Source organism: Lethenteron reissneri, chromosome 14, assembly GCF_015708825.2.
Source record: "Lethenteron reissneri isolate LAM-NWPU_2019-01 chromosome 14, ASM1570882v1, whole genome shotgun sequence".
NCBI classification, from domain to species: domain Eukaryota; kingdom Metazoa; phylum Chordata; class Hyperoartia; order Petromyzontiformes; family Petromyzontidae; genus Lethenteron; species Lethenteron reissneri.
The window spans coordinates 6,970,280-6,987,289 of record NC_083792.1 but is presented as its reverse complement, the minus strand read 5'-3'; the positions used below and the strand labels follow the sequence as shown (position 1 = coordinate 6,987,289).

The following is a 17,010-nucleotide window of genomic DNA, read 5'->3' as shown; positions in this document are numbered from 1 at the left end:
ACCGTGTGTGTAGCTGTGTTTTTTCCTGTGTGTGCATTGTACCGTATTGAACAAACCTAGCATAATGAGAGCTTAATTCTCTGCCACGGCTAACATCAGTGGCGAATATCTGGACCGTCCCTGGGCCTTTCTTTGGTTGACTGAGCCTTAAATGAGTACCTGGTGCAGTGTGTAAACAAAGGTGGCCAGTCATAGCGCTGGCCACACCACCCAGCAGTCTGTGTGGCTACACAGCGCGAATCTTTGTTTCTCTGTTTCTACGTAGTTATTGAGTAACAAGGAGCGTTAATCTATGTGTTTGTGCATATCTACGTGCAGTCGTAACATTGTGCAAGTCATTTCGTTTACGTGAACACGTGGCTGTTGTACAACAGCAGTAGGCGCTTGTGTGATCGTCCCACATCGGTGTGGTTTTGCGGTTGTGTGGGTCGTCTCTCGTCAGGAGACCCCCTGCACGAGAACGGGGACGCGGTGGCGGAGCTGAAGGAGGAGGAGATTGCGCTGACGGCCGGGCCTGGCAAGCGCGCCAGCCTGCACGACCGCCCCACCGTGGCCAAGCAGAGCATCCAGCGCATCACGCTGCTCGGTGCGAGGCCGCCAGCCGAGAAACAATGCTCCCCGCTCACATTTTGTGTCATTTATCATTTTTTTTGTCTGGTCTCTCTTCCCCTCCAGCTTTTGTCCCTATTGTGCTCTCGCTCTCTGTGTCACGAGACGAGGAATTCATTAGGAATGCGCAGAGAGCGGCAGAGTCATCATCTCCCCTTGTTAGAGAACGGCCCGCGGAAGTGTATACAGTTGAATTGCAAAGTGTAAAGTGAGCGAATCATTGTGTTAACTATAATTAGTGTCAACTGAAAAACATGCATTCTTACGCTTGGGATTCGTTGCATCCATCACGAGTCTCAAGCCTCTAAGGCATTTCCGCCGAACCCATCGTAGAGTAGGTTATCCCCCTTCTCCTACCGCGACTGCAAACCGGTGGCCCCTGCCTATAGTTGCGCGCCACCATTCACCGATGGACTCGTCGTGCGTGCGCATGCGGTTTCCCGCGAGCAGGCAAGGGTCAGTTCGGCGAAGTTTACCTGGCCAAGGTGGTGGGGCTGACGCTGCCAGCAGCGGGAGGCAAGGAGGAGGAGCACGATGACGATGACGAGGATGCGGCAGCACCGGCGGCGGAGGCGGAGACGGTCGCCATGGTGAAGGCGCTGGGTTCACGCGACGAGCGCGCCCAGGCCGAGTTCCAGCGCGAGGTGGACCTGTTCGGCAAGGCGAGCCACGTGGCCGTCGCGCGGCTGCTCGCCGTCTGCAAGGAGCCTCTGCAGATGGTGCTGGAGTACACGGACTTGGTGAGTCGGTGCGGATGAGCGAGAGAGAGAGAGGAAGCAGTGTTGTCGGCTTCTAAACTAAACTATTTTTATTTTATCAGGTAAGGCCCACTGAGCTATGTAGCTCTTTTTCAGAAGCAACCTGGTCACAAATGATAGCTCAACAAAGTGGGTTTTATTGCGTGAAAAATTTGGAGGGATAAACCGGAGGACCCGGAGAAAAATCCACGCTACCACGGGGAGATCGCATGCAAGCTCCAAATATACAGGCATCAGGGACGGGATCGAATCCACAACCTCCTATATCCCATGCGAGGTCGTTAACATCTCTCCACCGTGGCCGAGTGACTCTCCGGCTCAGAGCGCGGAGCCGGAGACGTTGGTTCAAATTAAGGTTTCAACAGCCTGTGATTAAACTGTGTTCTCAGATCTGTGCTGCACTGATGACCTCAGCCCCGGACACCGATGACTGCACACAGAAAGAAAAAAACCCATCACATTAAATTTTGTTTCTACATTTAATGAATGTTCATCGCACGACAGTCAAAGCAGTATTTTTTTAATTTGGGAGCTGGACTTTAGCCAAATTAAGTGCAGAACCAAATTTAATGTGATGGCTCTTTTGTGCGCAGTCATTTGTGATCAGGCCGAGATCATCAACTCGCTTGGTACCGCCTTTTTTACTTGAACAAAAACGTGATGTATCTGACAGGATCTTCTGAAATCTATTTTGTTGTGAGATCAATACTCATCTCTTGTGACTTATAGTGGTATCATTTCTCCCCAAGCGTCCCCCGCCTTGCGCCGCCCTCGCCGCTCCAGCGAAAGTGGCACCGGCCGGTGTGTCAGCCATTCAGTTTGTATCCGCCTCTTCTCCCCTCTCCTTCCACCCTTCCGTTGTCACTCATTCTGGATGGTCACCATTCCACCTTGAGTTTATCATCTATTCGTTGCGTCCCAACAAGCGGGAGAGATGGCGACGGCTTAAACAGACTTTCGTCCAGCAGTTGATAGATCATGGCTGAAGAGGGCGATTTCAGTTACTGACATTCACTATTTATCCAGCGCACCTGATGTACTCCCGTGTAATGGTTCGATTTGTTCTTTTCTACTTCTGCTGAACCGTTATCTGCAACGGAATTAAAACGCTGGACTCCTTCGCTTGCTCGTGGGGTTTTTCTTTCCAGGGGGATCTGAAGCAGTACCTGAAGCTGTCCAGAGGCGACGACAAAGAGATCAAAATGAAGCCGCTCACCGCCCAGCAGAAGGTGGGAGTGCGGTTGACCTTGGCAGATGGGGGGGGGGCGGGGGTGGAGAGGGGGTGGCGGTTGCTCGGTTGAATGTCGATGGCACGTGTGTAACCCCTACGTTGTGAGCAGCGGGAGGGTGGTGCAACAACATGCGGTATTGTACCATACTTCTGTGCTTCTCACTTTCCCTAGCCCCCCACACCAACCAGCCTGATCTCTTGTGAATACAATAAATAATACGTACAGTACGTCCATTAACCAGCTCACCAGGATCTCATCACATCTGAGAAGCTAAGCAAGTTGGGCCTGGATAGTGCTTGGATGGGTGACCACCATGCATACCAGGTGTTGTAGGCTGCTGCATTACATGGTGGGCCCAGCAAAGGGCAGTGCAGAAAAATCTCTTGTTATACTGGACCTTTGCGCAATGGCGGAGCCAGGATTTTCAGGTAGGTGGGGCAACCCCTCCAGCAATGAAAATTTTTAGGAGTTGTTAGTAAGTAAGGACTTGTCCCTTGCTTTTTATTCGACGCGTGTGCTGCGATGGCACAGCCGTCGATCGAGGGTCGAATTCGAACCACGTTGTGTAATTGGCATCGCGCTCACTGAAGGTGAATGCCTTCTGCGCACAATTCTGTAAGTCATTTACAACTGCTTTGCCGTTACTTATTGCCAATTATGGACTCGGACTATTGTCCTATCATCTCATAGAGTCCCTGGCACGTAATAATATGCTACACAGTGGCAGTGGGGGTCGCAAAATGCAGATTTATTACTAATAAACCCCAATTATCCGATCTAAATTAGGGATTTCGATTGGATCATTGGGGGGGCATGTGCCACCCCCCCCACCCCACTGGCTCCGCCAGTGTCTCTACGCACCTGGGTTTCACCACCTTGCACTGACACACCCCACACAGCTTGAGAAGGGCAGGGTGGTGTGGGGGTCCCTTATCCGGTAGTGGATTGCCAGCAGGCTGAGCGGTGCGTGTACATGCCACCTAGGGATGGGGAAATTCCGCCGCTGGCCGAAGATCGTCACCAGCAGCAATATGAGCGGGACCCCATTCGCTATGACACACGCACCGTGTCTCCAGAGTACTGCCAACCGTTGACTTGTGTTGCTTTTTTTACACCGAGGATCATGATGGGTTGACTTACCTAAAGCTCTATTAACCCATTTTAACCATGTGTGATTGTATGGTCACGTCACACTGTCTTGTATGACAGCCATTAGGTTTGCCATTTAAATTAATCGAAAAGTTAATTGGGGTTACATTTCGGTGAATTTTGATTAATGCAGGGAGGCGCTTTGTTCTTCAACTTCTGGCTTGACCCCATGACCCCCTTTGCCTCCCTTCCCCCTCCTTCCCCCATGACCCCCGCGTGCCCCCCAGCTGAGCGTGTGTGTGCAGGTGGCGCAGGGCATGGTGCACCTGTCGAGCCAGCGCCTTGTGCACGGAGACCTGGCCGCGCGCAACTGCCTCGTGTCGTCCGACAACAGCATCAAGATCTCCTGCCCCGGCCTCAGCAGGGACGTCTACAGCAGGTCGGAATCGTCGTCGTCGTCATTGTTATCACCATCATCGTCGTTGACATCGTTGTCATCGTTGTCGTCATCGTCGTCATCATCGTCATTTCCATCTCTTGTTTGTTACTTACACCGCGCCTCCCATGCAGTGCGGAGCCCTTGTGAGCCGTGATGCCACCGCCGCGCCGTGGTGGCACAGGCCCAAAGGCTTCAAAAGCTTGGAGGAAAGAGAAAATGAGGGGAGAGAAAGCCTAAGTGGAGCAGTGCGAGGACAGAGGCAGAAAGAGAAGTGAGGTGACCTGCAGTGTGTGTGGTTGAGATTATACAGTGAGTGTCTGGTAGACGCAAGTCTTCAACATGGGTGGAGGAATCACTGAGTGATGATGATGACGATGGAAATACAGATGATGAGGAAGGAGATTATGTTTTGTCTTACGATGATGCTGACCCCGCTCCCTGCTGGACCCCAGACAAGTCCCATGTTGGTGCTGGTCAACCGCACGCAGCTCTTGGGTTTTCCTTCCGTTTTCTTTGTCAGTGCCTACGTTTGTAAGCCACATGTCCATAGCAGGTAACGCGCACTGATGGAAAACTTATTCAATCACCGGAGGGTGAATTGTCACAGACCCAGTACCTAGGCTGCGTGTCCCGTGATGTCCGACACGATTTGGAGCAATAAAAAGACTTTAAATTCATTCCGGCACTCGGTCATAGCACTGCGGTTGACATCGCCGCCATTGACTCTGCATTCGAATTTACGGCAGCCACAGTAACAGCGGCATCGCCGAAGCACTTATTGGCGACACGCCAGAAAGTCACTTTAAAGTCTCGTTTTTTTTTTCTTTTTTTTCTTTATGAAGCTTCTAAGCCCGTGTTGGGACAATCGTGGCTGGTCCACAGCCGAGGCACTGGGCTGTATCTACAAGATAAGAGCTGCGCGTGTCTGTTCCGCATTGTCTTCCCGTAATGCGGCTCCGACGCGCTCCGCACGGGGCCAGGAACGCTCGCGGTCGAGGCTGATAAAAAACACCGGCGGGGAAGTGCGTGGGCGGCGACGCCGTAAATCCCACGCAGATGCACCAAGAGAGCGAGAGAAAGAGCAAAGTATCGCACGCTCCGATGATTCTCACACTTGGTTGTTTATTGTTAGGGAGTGTTGGCGCTGCAGTTATTTATTATTAATATTACGCTTGTTGGCCCCCGGGAATGATTCATTGATTCTCAGGACCCTTTTTCAAGAGGGCCCTGCCACATTTTCACAGCAGGGAGAGATGATGCTGCTGTGCAATCTCAATCGAGTAATTTTCGGGTAATTTTGCAGCATTGGGATGTTTGGCCATTATCAGCTACAGTGTGTGTGTGTGTGTGTTTTTGTTTATGGGAGGAAATCGGAAAATCGAGAAAAAACCCATGCGGAACAGGGGGAGAACATAAAACACTCCTCCACACAAACGTGAGGTCAGGAATCGAACCCAGGTCCTTCTAACTGCAAGGCACTAGTGTTGCACTACGCTGCCACTCTGCCGGCCGGTCACTGGTGCGGTTAGCATTGTGTTCTATGGTTGTGCGACGTCATTGTTTATTGGTGGCATCGCTCGATCTCCGTGGCTGGGTGGCAGTTGTGGGCTCACCGGCGCAGGGCGTCCAAGTCACATTTGGAAGGACGCTGTTGAACAAGAACACTCGGCACATACGTCAACAAGTCTATGACCTCGTAGGGAAAAATATATAACAGGTGATGTTTTGGGCAATGACCTTCACAGCGCATAAATAAAAAGGCCATGGAGACAGAGTGGATAACAATAAGGGTTGGAGAATGCTACACACCGTGCGGTCTTATTAGAATCGCTGCTAAATTGGCTTTAGCTTAGTTACCTATGAGCGGCTATTGAGTAACAGACAATCGCTTCAACAATCACAAAGTGTATTATGAAATAACCTAATTTGTATTCCAAGCAAACGTATACAATGTGGCCGTCACATTGCATTATGTATAAACGCTATTCCGATGGATAGACTCGGCCAATCATCATCGGCATCACCCCACTGGAGTTGACAAAATGAGCACGGCCTTGTGGGACGTCAGTAAGTCGTTGATCCTTGGGTCCGAGCCAGTTTTGCAACAGACTTGAAGCAGTGATTCAAAGTGCCGACTGTGTGTGATCAGCATGGCGCATTCGTGATGGACGGGTCTCTTAACAGTGCGCAATAACAAATGTTCAGACTTTATATTTCTATGGAGAGAGATTTGGCCTTGCCATAGGAATGTTGAATTTGAATCATTGGCTCAAGGCCAACGTGAGAGAAGAGCACCACCCTCTGCTCTTTTGAGCGAGAGGACACCATAATTGTTGACACTAACGGTAATGTGAGATAAATAACAACAGCATGTGCATCTATGCGTGGCCCGGCCATCTGTGTATGCCGACATAAATCTGTCTCTGCGTGTGTGTGTGTGTGCGTGCGTGTGTGTGTGCGTGTGTGTACATGCGGTGCGGTGTGGTGGAGCAGCGGTTAGCGCACTGTGCGACGAACCTGACACCTCGAGTTGACTTCTCACTCATGGCCACCAACACCAGTGACAATTCTCTAAACCGGTCCGGGGCCTCCCCGAGGTCATCTCACCCTCAAATGAGTACCTAGTGTGAATTTTGACTTAAAACTTTCGTGACTGCAGGAATTAATATTCTTGGTTCTTTCGGTAAAGTCATGTAGATAGAAAAAAAAAGCAAAAACCCACGACGTTGCGATCGAAACGTCGTGGGTTTTTTTTCTATCTACGTGACTTTACCGAAAGAACCAAGAATATGAGTATCTAGTGGGGTGTGTAATAAACATCGCCACTGGGGAGACAAAGGTGGCCGGGCGTGTTCCAAGCCACCTACTCCCTTGTGTGCCTGTGACAGCACTTGTCCTGACAGTCCGGTCAAGGCCATACGGGGCATCTTTGTGTTTGGTCTGTGTGTGTGTGCACCTTGGTTTTCCCATTGCCCCATGTGTGCGTTGCCACTCGTACGTTCCTGCACCCAATGTCGTGTAACCCCCCCCCCCCCCCGCCGTACACGTGTCGTCGTGCCCCCCCCCCCCCCCACACGCGTGTGCGCAGCGAATACTTTGAGCACCGCCAGGCGCTGATCCCTCTGCGCTGGATGGCGCCGGAGGCGGTGGCGGAGGGCGACCTCTCCACAAAGTCGGACGTGTGGGCCGTGGGCGTGCTGCTGTGGGAGGTGTGCACCCTGGGCGAGCTGCCCTACGCCAAGCTCAAGGACGAGGAGGTCTTCCGAGGTTCGCCCGCCACGTCGTGCCCGCACTCGTTCACCGGGGGGGTGGGGGGTGGTGTCACGCCGCATTGCATGACAGTTCAGAGACAATACGTTTTTGCTCAAAATACAAAAACGTCGCAATCGAGCGGCGCTTCGAGCCCTTGTGTGCGAACGACACAACACTCGTACATATTTAATTATTTTATTTAAGGCCAGGTCGAAGCAACGAGATGAATCTATCTCATTTACAAGGGTGACCTGGGGGTTAATAAAGGGAGCAGCAATTACAGGAATATAAAAGAGCAAAACAGCACACCTGCTGACTTGAGTGCCGGTGGGGGGGGGCACGGCTGCGTTTTCTCTTCCTTTAGTTTGCCCTCCAGGATATATTCCAGTAGCTCTCCTGTGTAATGGGATGAACCATTCAACAACGACGCTCCCATTTGTAACTCTCACAGAAAGCACTGTGATATCACGCTAATCTGGATAACGGCATCGGAAAGAGGACATCACAGAACTACTTCTGAGGTCCTTGCAATTTCCTCTTAACTACAGTGGGTGGTGTTGGCGGCTTGACTTCTCGCGTGCCCTGCTGTGGGCAGGTGTTCACTTCATGGCAATAAAACCGAACGCATTTTAGTCCTTGGAGCTAATGTAGACCAAACTGGGAGAAGACCAACGTCCCAGCAGTCATTGGTGACTGGGCTTAATCACATAGGCTGGTGAAACCTGGATTCGAACCTTGCCCTGTCAGTGTTGCCGGCTCGGTGAAGCCCACCCAACCACCTCAAGGCACACTCTCTCTTACCTGAGCACGTCCGGCTATTTGGTTCGAGCGGTACTTTTCTCCGCCGTGTGTAAAGTGCATCGGCTTAATACCGCAGGACCGAGCAGCAATCACGCACTACACACTCCACGCTTCTGGCTGTTCAGCAGAGCGCAGTGGGAGACGTGGGGTGGGGGGACGGGGAGTGGGGGACAGGGGGTGTGGAACGGGGGGACGGAGGAGGCGAGGGGGGGGCGTGGGGACGTGGGGACGTGGGGACGTGGGCTTGAGGGACGTGGTTCTCGTCAGGGCCACCGTGTTTTCTCCGTCCATGGCGGCGTCGGCCCAGGCGGCGCGAGGGGGCGAGACACCCTCAGGAAATGTTGTCAGAGCGAAACACAGCGCAGCTAAATAGAGGCTTGTAGAGTATTGACCGGCGCTGCTGCGGCTGCTGTGGCTGCTGGACTGCCCCCATCCAATTGCTCGCTCGCCATCTCGCCCCATTTGCTCGGAGCTGTGCAGTGTGTGGATTAAAGGCTGATTGGTTTTTTGTTGCTCGTGTCAGCCCGGAGAGTCTGTGAAAATGCCTGGACAAGAGTGCGCCATCTCTCTCTCTCTCGCTCTGTCCCTCGTTAAATTTCCCCACCATCAGTGGGAGGCTTCTGCTGACGAAGGGAATGTTGTGCGGAGGTCTCGTGGTGAATGTCAGCGCGAGCCACTTGGTTGGGTTCCCACCGCTGCCTGACGGTGTGCCTGTAGAGAATCGCAGAGGCGTGCCATCTGCTGCCAAACAGGATTTCAAGACCAGCTGACGTCCTTTGCTGTAGTCGCCTGCTGTGTGCCAGTGACCCAGGGCACATCTCAAAATAAAAAATGTCCTGCCCAATGTGGTCAAGTATGGTCAATTAACCACCCCCTCTCGCACCCCTCCATGACCCACATGGTAGAGGGAGGCCCTAATCCAGAAGTGGGTTGGCAGTTACATTTGACCCAGCTGGAAATTGAATAACACGTTAAATCATGAAGGTTTACAAAGCGTACGTATCGTGGGGTGGTGTATTTAAGACTCGGTGTAGTGAATGGAGTCTGCTGGCAATGTGGGAAAGCCTGCTTTTTTCTAGATTTGAAGTTTTCATGACTGCAAGGATCCATACTCTTTGGTTCTTTTGGTAAAGTCACGTAGGTGAAAAAATTAAATAAAATTAAATACAAATAAAAATAAGAATAAAAAAATAGAAATAACTAAATTGTAGAAGATGGACATTTTAATTGTTTTTATTATTTTCAACTTCGGGTGAAATTGTTGACTCATTAGCTCTGTCTTTGTAGCAGGGTCGGCAGTTTTGGGTCACAATAACTCTCTTGAAGATGACGGAATTTACACAGAACATTGGTGTAACGTTGCATCACTATTGGGGACCTACTTTACCCTAAGGGAAACCGACCAAATTGATCAAAGGGTTGCTCAAAAAAACTTGGCGATTAAACACGGCAGCACTTGTGGACTAAGGCAATTGATGTCATTGCTTATGACGTCCCGATATGTTATTGCGCGTAATGTCGTCTCGTTGTGTGGCTCGGAGGGTAACATTGTTTTTGCTAATTCTAAACCTACGAGGACGACCGAGCTTGTTTTGGAAGCGTTAAACAGAATCCGCGCACATGCAGGATTTTTCATTGTTTTGTTTGGGAAAGCCTCCAGGAAAGGTCCCGGCTGAGGTCGCGTCGCACGTCTCTCACTCTGCGCTGCCTCTCCGCTTCCCCAGCCGTGCAGTCGGGCTCGCTGAAGCCGCTGTCCACCAAGGCGTGCCCTGCGCACGTGTCCAAGCTCCTGCAGCGCTGCCTGGCGCCCAGCCCGCGCGACCGCCCCTCCTTCCCGGACGTCCTCCACGACCTGAGCAGCGTGCAGCTCGACACCAGCGTCTAGCCGGGCATGCGGCCGCACCGCCCCTCCGGCCACGCTGCTCCCACTCCCCCTCCGTGTCGGGAGACAGGTGAGAGGAAGCAAAACAAAGTAATCAAAACAACCCACAGTTATCTCATCACGATGTTTTACTCTTCCTGTACGTGGCGACGGGCGCCACGAGGAAGAAACGGTTCGAGATAAAACCGTCGAGATTGAAAAAACACAAACGCAACAAAAACTTGAAAAGAAACTTGTACAAAAACTCTTGCTCCTGAAGGAACGTGTGCGCCGTCGCGAGGACCATGAGGCCGGGCTGGTCGGCGGAGCGGGCTGCGCGGGCAGGCGCCGAACAGCGTTACGGCTCGACGCCATGGCGGTCCGTTGTCTCCACGTTCGTGGCTGCTGGGCACTCGTGACGACGCGCGCGTCGCACAACGCCGCGCGCTCGATGCGGGCGCGTGGCGAACTGGCGGCGCTGCGACGGTGGCGCCACCATGCAGCTGGAGGGGGGGGCCCCTCTCCTCCTCCTGTTTACATCTGGCGCGGAAAATCTACGCTTGAAGTTTGTATTCATCGACCCAGCGGCTGTGCTCACCAGCCGGCCTTCCACCACCGCTGTTGCACCGATAAAACCTTCCTCAACGTTGCCTAAAAACGGTTCACTGCAAACATGAAATGAAAACTCTTTTTGTATGATTTTATTTTTTTAAGCTGTATTGTAGCCTGCACGTGGAAGAGTTGGAATGTGAGACAGCATTGAGTTGTAGGGCTCTTTTGTCAATCCGGTTCACTCTTTCAGCTAAATGAGGCATCCTCGTTTGTGACACTGGTACTCACTCACCACCCGCGACACTTGCCCACCATCTCTCACACTCGCCTGCTATCTTAAAGACAAAGATCCCCCGTATAGCCTTAATAGACTGTTGGGGCAAGTGCCGTTAGCATATGAAGGCCGACACGGTATACGAGGGGCCGCCTTTAACTCCCCAGTGCTGATTTTCACCCACCACACCAGATGATTATTTAAGGCTGAGTCGATCTAGAAGAGGCCCAGGACTGGTTCATATTATCATCACTGGTATTGGCCGTGATCGAGGATCGAACTCGGGTTGCCGCGTTACCTGCTGCACGACCACTAACCCACTGTCTTAAACGCTCTGCATCTCACACACACCCACCACCTCACACAAAGATCCCCCGTATAGCCTTAACAGACTGTAGGGGCAAGTGCTGTTAGCGAGCACCTATGAAGGCCGGAACGGTACACGAGGGGGTGGGTGGCCAGCACCACGCCCGACTGCCTTTTTCTCCCCAGTGTCGATGTTTACACACCGCACCAGGTACTCATTTGAGGCTGAGTCGACCTAGGGGAGGCCCAGGACCCGTTCAGATAATCGTCACTGGTGTTGGCCGTGAATCAAACCCGGGTCGCTGGGTTTATAGCGCAGCGTAGCGCTAACCACTACACTACCGCTCCCCACATTCTCACACCCACCATCTCGCACTCCCCCACCATCTCACACTCCCCCACCATCTCGCACACTCACCGTCTCACACACCCACCATCTCCTACACTCACCATCTCACACAATCGCCCACCATCTGACACACTTGTCCGCTGCCTTAAATACTTGCCATTCCTCACACTCGCCATCTGACACGCTCATCCTGAGGCCACAATGCACTGTGCCCGTGAGCAGAGGCAATTGCTGGCATTTTAAACCAAAACACCGCACGGAGGAATTGTGCTTCTCCCGCATTGTGTTGGCAGCGCGATATCCTCACCGCGAAGAGATGCAAAACACGCGTCAAAGACTTTATACCAAGCGTTTTATGTAGAGCATGTGTTAAAGTTAGCAGCATTATATTTAAACAGCAGAATTAAGCTTCTAACACTAAGCATTGCAACATCTCAGGCTTTCAGCATTGCCCTGGCGGTGGAGGCAATGTGGAAAATGGGAAACGCAAAGAGACGCCGAGATTTCTGAGCGTCTGGAGTCTTTAAACCCACCCTTTATGACGATTTCCATTTATTTTATGACGTATATACAACAACAACAACAAAAATAGAAATGTTACTATTGTTGCTGTACGACGATTGTACCGCTTGTTGACCCCGAGCGCTGGCTGATCGGATGGTGGTGGGTGCCTTGGTTTACGAACTCGCCAGCGATGCCGTCGAATCTTTACGAGCGCGTCTGGGCCTGGCGCTGCGTGCGCTGCGCGTTTGGGCTGGCGGGAGTGGGAAGTGTCGTGGTCTGGGCGAGCAGCCATCGTCTCGTCACCTCGTCGCGCGCGTGATTGCCTGAGAGGAGTGACCCGGGGCGAGCGAGAGAGATTCGTGCGAAGTTGTGATTTTTTACGATTTTGCCTGGTCTCTCGCGCACCTTAACACGTTATATCTGGCGACTGCCTGCTGGCCGGACCCCCCGTGTGACAGATGGCACCTGAGGCGGCGGTGGCTCTCGCCGACGTCTGCAGGTGCCGTTTCGCTGGCCCAAGCGCGCTCGCTTTCCTGTCTCGAGCCGCGACTCGGGCGAGCGACGAGTCTCGTGTCACCGTGGTATCGCGAGTGAATTGGGTGCGAGAGACGTTCACTCTAATGACACGAGGTCCAATTCTCATGGCTGGCGTCGTGCCCCCCCGCATGCCCTGCCGAGTGGGGCAGCCTGGCCGTGGTGAGAACTGGTAACTTGGTGCTTTGTGGACCTGACTTTGAATTGAGTGGTCCACCCGTGTGAGGCTTGCTGGTGCGGTGGCGACACCTACAGGATAGATGTGGGTTTGTGATGTCTATAAACGCGTATCTGGGCCGGTGAGGCCTCTTGGCTCAGCACGCTGATGTGGCATTGAGAGGTGACAAAAACGTGCCTTCTCTCTGTCTTCATCTTGTAGAGCTCAACATTTTAGTTTTTTAGTACTGTACTTGTATAGACTTTTTCTTAAAATATGAATTGTCAAGTTTTTACCAAGTATGAAGATAATCAAAAAGCATCTTATGTTCATGTCATCAAAATGTTAACTTTTTAAATGATTTAATACATCAACGATGCTTGTCCCTCCCCCCCCCCCCCCCCCCCATTGCATCAGCCCTTGCTCCACGCGATGACTATGGTACGCTGCGCGGTATAGTTGTCACGCTCGTTATGATATTACTTTTGTACGGCACACACTACGCATCAAGGTACGTTATGCGATCCAGCAGGCAGGGACACTGTACGCTATGCGCTCCAAATAGCAAGTTAATGCCGTGCACGCAAGGTGGCTGAAGCGATCGTACCGGGCTGGATGTCACCGGTGGCAAACGCCGTGGCGCCAGTTTAAAGCAGGCCAGAAATTCCACCCCGGGCTTTCCATTCTCAGGTGATTACGCGTGCAGGTGGATTCATTGAGTCACTGGAACGCGATGGGAATGGCTTCTTCATCACCGATTTGTCCATGACGCTGGCGCAACGCCGCAGTGCATGCAGCTTCCCAGGCACATTGGTCTGGTGGAGACTCGTTATCTTCAGGTATATCTCGATTCATCGATTTAAAAACAAATTTTGGTATGCTCACGATGGATGTCTAATCGTCTGTGTGAGAATCCATTATAGTGCCCACAGTACTGTTTGGATCTATGTAGCGTCTGAATGCCGCCACATTTCGCGACGCTGTACAAAAATGTTGGGCGTGTTTTGTAGAGAAGGGAGCAAAAGTAAGGTTTGGAGCCTGGATTTGAACAGGGCGAGGCAAACCACAGCACGGATTGCTTGCGGAGGGTTATGGGATCAGCAGAGTAGAATGAGCGAACTAGGCACATTTCAAATTATGCAAGTTACGTTTTGTAAAAGGTGAGGTGGAGCGTCTTGCCTCATCAAACTGCAGCCACTGGACGTCACCGAGTGAGGAACAGTCTGTTAGTCCAGAAATTGGAGATTATATAAATGCATTGGCAAATTATTTGATAATCCACTCATTTCAAATGGTTACCACATTTCTCTGTTATTGGTACCGACAAGTTAAATATCTGGCCTGGGCTCATCGACCAAATGGAATTATGGCAAGAAATTATACCAACTCCATGCCCCCCCTCACCTCGGTAAACTTTCAATGTCTGTGTGGCGCTGGAGGGAGAGATGAGAAGGAAAACTCGGTGTGTTAGAGAAAGCACAGTCTTTGTTATTTTTTTTAGCATGGAATGGAAGTACTGTTCTGTAGTTTGTTTTATAAAAAAAAATGTGTTTGCATGAATTTGTCTTGCCAAGGAAACTTGTAATGTGTTTAATAACGAGGCCGTGCCTCGCACAAAAAAAAAACTGAAGGAATAGTGGCATCGTTGCTAAAAGTTTTTTTTGGGCTGCCATATACCTTTTGCATAGGTGAACATGAGGGATGATGTCGTTTATGAAGTTCAACTGCAGAAAATTTCCCGTTTCACATATGAAGAGAGGGCAGCTGCCCAAATAGTTTTGATATCCATGTTTTTATAAAGTTGCAGTATTGTTAGCAGTGTAACCCAGAGGGGGACATAGGGGGGGAAAGAGCTTTTGAATTCTGAAAACTACTCAAACCTAAATTTCGATTTAAAGCTTTCGTGACTGCAGGGATTCATCTTCTTTGTTCTTTCGATAAAGTCACGTAGAAGGGAAGTAATAAAATAATAAAAAGAAAACATAATAAAATAATTCTCACGACGTTTCGGCCACAACGCAAGCAGCCACGCATTTCACAATTAGCACTATTCGCATTCCTGCATTTCCCATAAATATGCTAAATATGCTAAATTCCTCCTCTTCCTCCTCCCTCACAGCTTAAATAGACACTCCAAGCCTAAGACGTGTCATTTAGACTCGGTCTTATCGACAGACATGTTCTTCACCTGAGGACGGCTTGCTTGCGTTGTGGCCGAAACGTCGTGAGAATTATTTTATTATGTTTTATTTTTATTATTTTATTACTTCCCTTCTACGTGACTTTACCGAAAGAATCAAGAAGACTACTCAAACCGTCCCAATTCAATTGCATGGTGTCTTTCCATCGCACACACTTCCTGCAATAGGAATGTGGAATTTACACCACTGGTTCAGGCCCGCGTTGAGCAGGAATACGGCGCGTTGACTTTTTATTATTTGGCCCCATCGCCTTTCCTGACGTGAGCTTGTGCTTTACGTGAACCCCGTGTCTTCAGGACTTGTGAAACTTACGTTCTGTGTCACCAGGAGCAATTACCACAAGACGTCTCCTGTAAACGGTACTTTGCAGAGTTTCAAAATGAGAAAATCATAGTCATGTTTACTTTGTACAGTGTCTTCACAATATCCACTCTGGATTTTTATGTTTATTAAAACACATGCTTAAATCTTCACAGACCTGCGTAGCATAGCTTGAGATCATGTTTTTCTATTGTAACTTGTTTTAACAAAATAAAAAATGAGTAAACACCACTGCGTGAGTGCTTCACTTTCACTCGGAACGCACACTCCAGATGTTGCTGTCAATAATGGTCACTCAGCAAATAAAGAATAAACACTTTCGTTTGGTGTTTTCGGCTTTTCGTATTGCACCTGCGATTAGCACGGTTGTTTACGTGCGGTGCGAAAGAAGTCCATACATACGGCAGAGATGCTATCACGAAGGTTGTACGGTTAGTTAGCCCTTGTAACTTTTACAGAATAATTCCTTCTACAGGACTGGGTTACGGTGGCTTAAAAATCCCAGACAGCACCGACAATGAGTTCCACGTGCTTTGGCCGGACACGGAAACAATGTCGAGGCAAAAACTTGTGGTATCTGCGTGGGATTTTTGGGCCATGATGTGAAATCAGCTCCATAAAAATAAACCAATGTTAGTGTGAAACTTCCTGCATAAATTGGCCTCTTGCTGGGAAAGCTCGGTGCGAGGATCATTATGAATGGTGTCTTCACTGAATATACTGTACAGGTATTCAAAACATCTGGAGGTTTTGCGCACCAATCTAGAATCTAGAGCGGTCATGCGTTCTCAGTCTCTAGTCCGCCCAGGGTCGCTAGTCGACTGGAATCGGCATGTGACCAGAAGTATACTGGATGTGGTGAGCCGGGTGCAGAAATGTATTTGGTTCGACCCAACTGGCATTGAGGCCTCTGGAAAAATCACACGGCTTTTACAACGGATGACTTTGCATACGCAAGGGCTTGCGTGCGAGAAGCATTATCAGAAATGAACCATCTTCTTGGTTCTTTCGGTAAAGTCACTTAGAAGGGAAAAAATAAAATAATAAAAATAAAACATAATAAAATAATTCTCACGACGTTTCGGCCACAACGCAAGCAGCCGTCCTCAGGTGAAGAACAGGTCTGTCGGAAAGACAGCGTCTGAAATGAACCATTCTCCATCACTGAGGTACCCCCCCCCCTCTCTCACTGCTCACTCCGCGTTCATTCGCTTCCCTTGTGGAAATCGCGGGGGGCTCTGTCTGGCGTTGTCACAGTCCTTCCCCCGTGCTGATGTTGGTGTCGGCTTACATGGAGGTGGTTGATGAGCAACGCGTCTCATCACGTCGGGGGTAGCCGAGTGTTGTTGTATCGCTGTGACCGATGCCTGCTTCGTAATTGTGAATCGGGTATTGTGCAATGCCCTACCGTTTTCAAACATTTCCATTTGTGCGTTAAAGCATCCGCATCTCCTGCTGCTGCTGCCATCAGCGTTCGTGTGGCGAATGCGGTTCCAGAGGCTTCACACAAGATCCATGCTGGGGATCTTCTAGTTGGGTCTTTCACGATGATGAGGAGGAGGTGTTTGTGGCTCGTAGTCCTTTCGGTTTTCAGAGCAACAACAGCAACATCGTCATCATCAAGGTAGAAGTGGCATTGTTGAATGTTAAGTACGTGGGTCCAGAAGGTTTGCGGGTGGTGGTGGTTGAGGGACATTATTGAGATATCCCCGTGCGCTATGAGCCAGTCCAGGGGTCAGCAACCAAACATTACAATAGCAGCAAATGTTTT

General features: G+C 50.5%; 1 protein-coding gene across 1 annotated transcript in view; it reads left to right on the top strand.

The window, feature by feature from the left end:
• PTK7 (protein tyrosine kinase 7 (inactive)) overlaps positions 1–15,482 on the top strand; it is a 92,813-nt gene extending 77,331 nt beyond the window's left edge. Inside the window, exons 15-20 of the mRNA XM_061551332.1 lie at positions 443–586; positions 1,060–1,349; positions 2,516–2,596; positions 3,976–4,127; positions 7,216–7,394; positions 9,905–15,482. Of these exons, the coding sequence (XP_061407316.1) occupies positions 443–586; positions 1,060–1,349; positions 2,516–2,596; positions 3,976–4,127; positions 7,216–7,394; positions 9,905–10,065 (1,007 nt within the window). The 3' untranslated portion in view covers positions 10,066–15,482. The remainder of the gene's footprint in view (positions 1–442; positions 587–1,059; positions 1,350–2,515; positions 2,597–3,975; positions 4,128–7,215; positions 7,395–9,904) is intronic.
• The last annotated feature ends 1,528 nt before the right edge of the window (positions 15,483–17,010 follow it).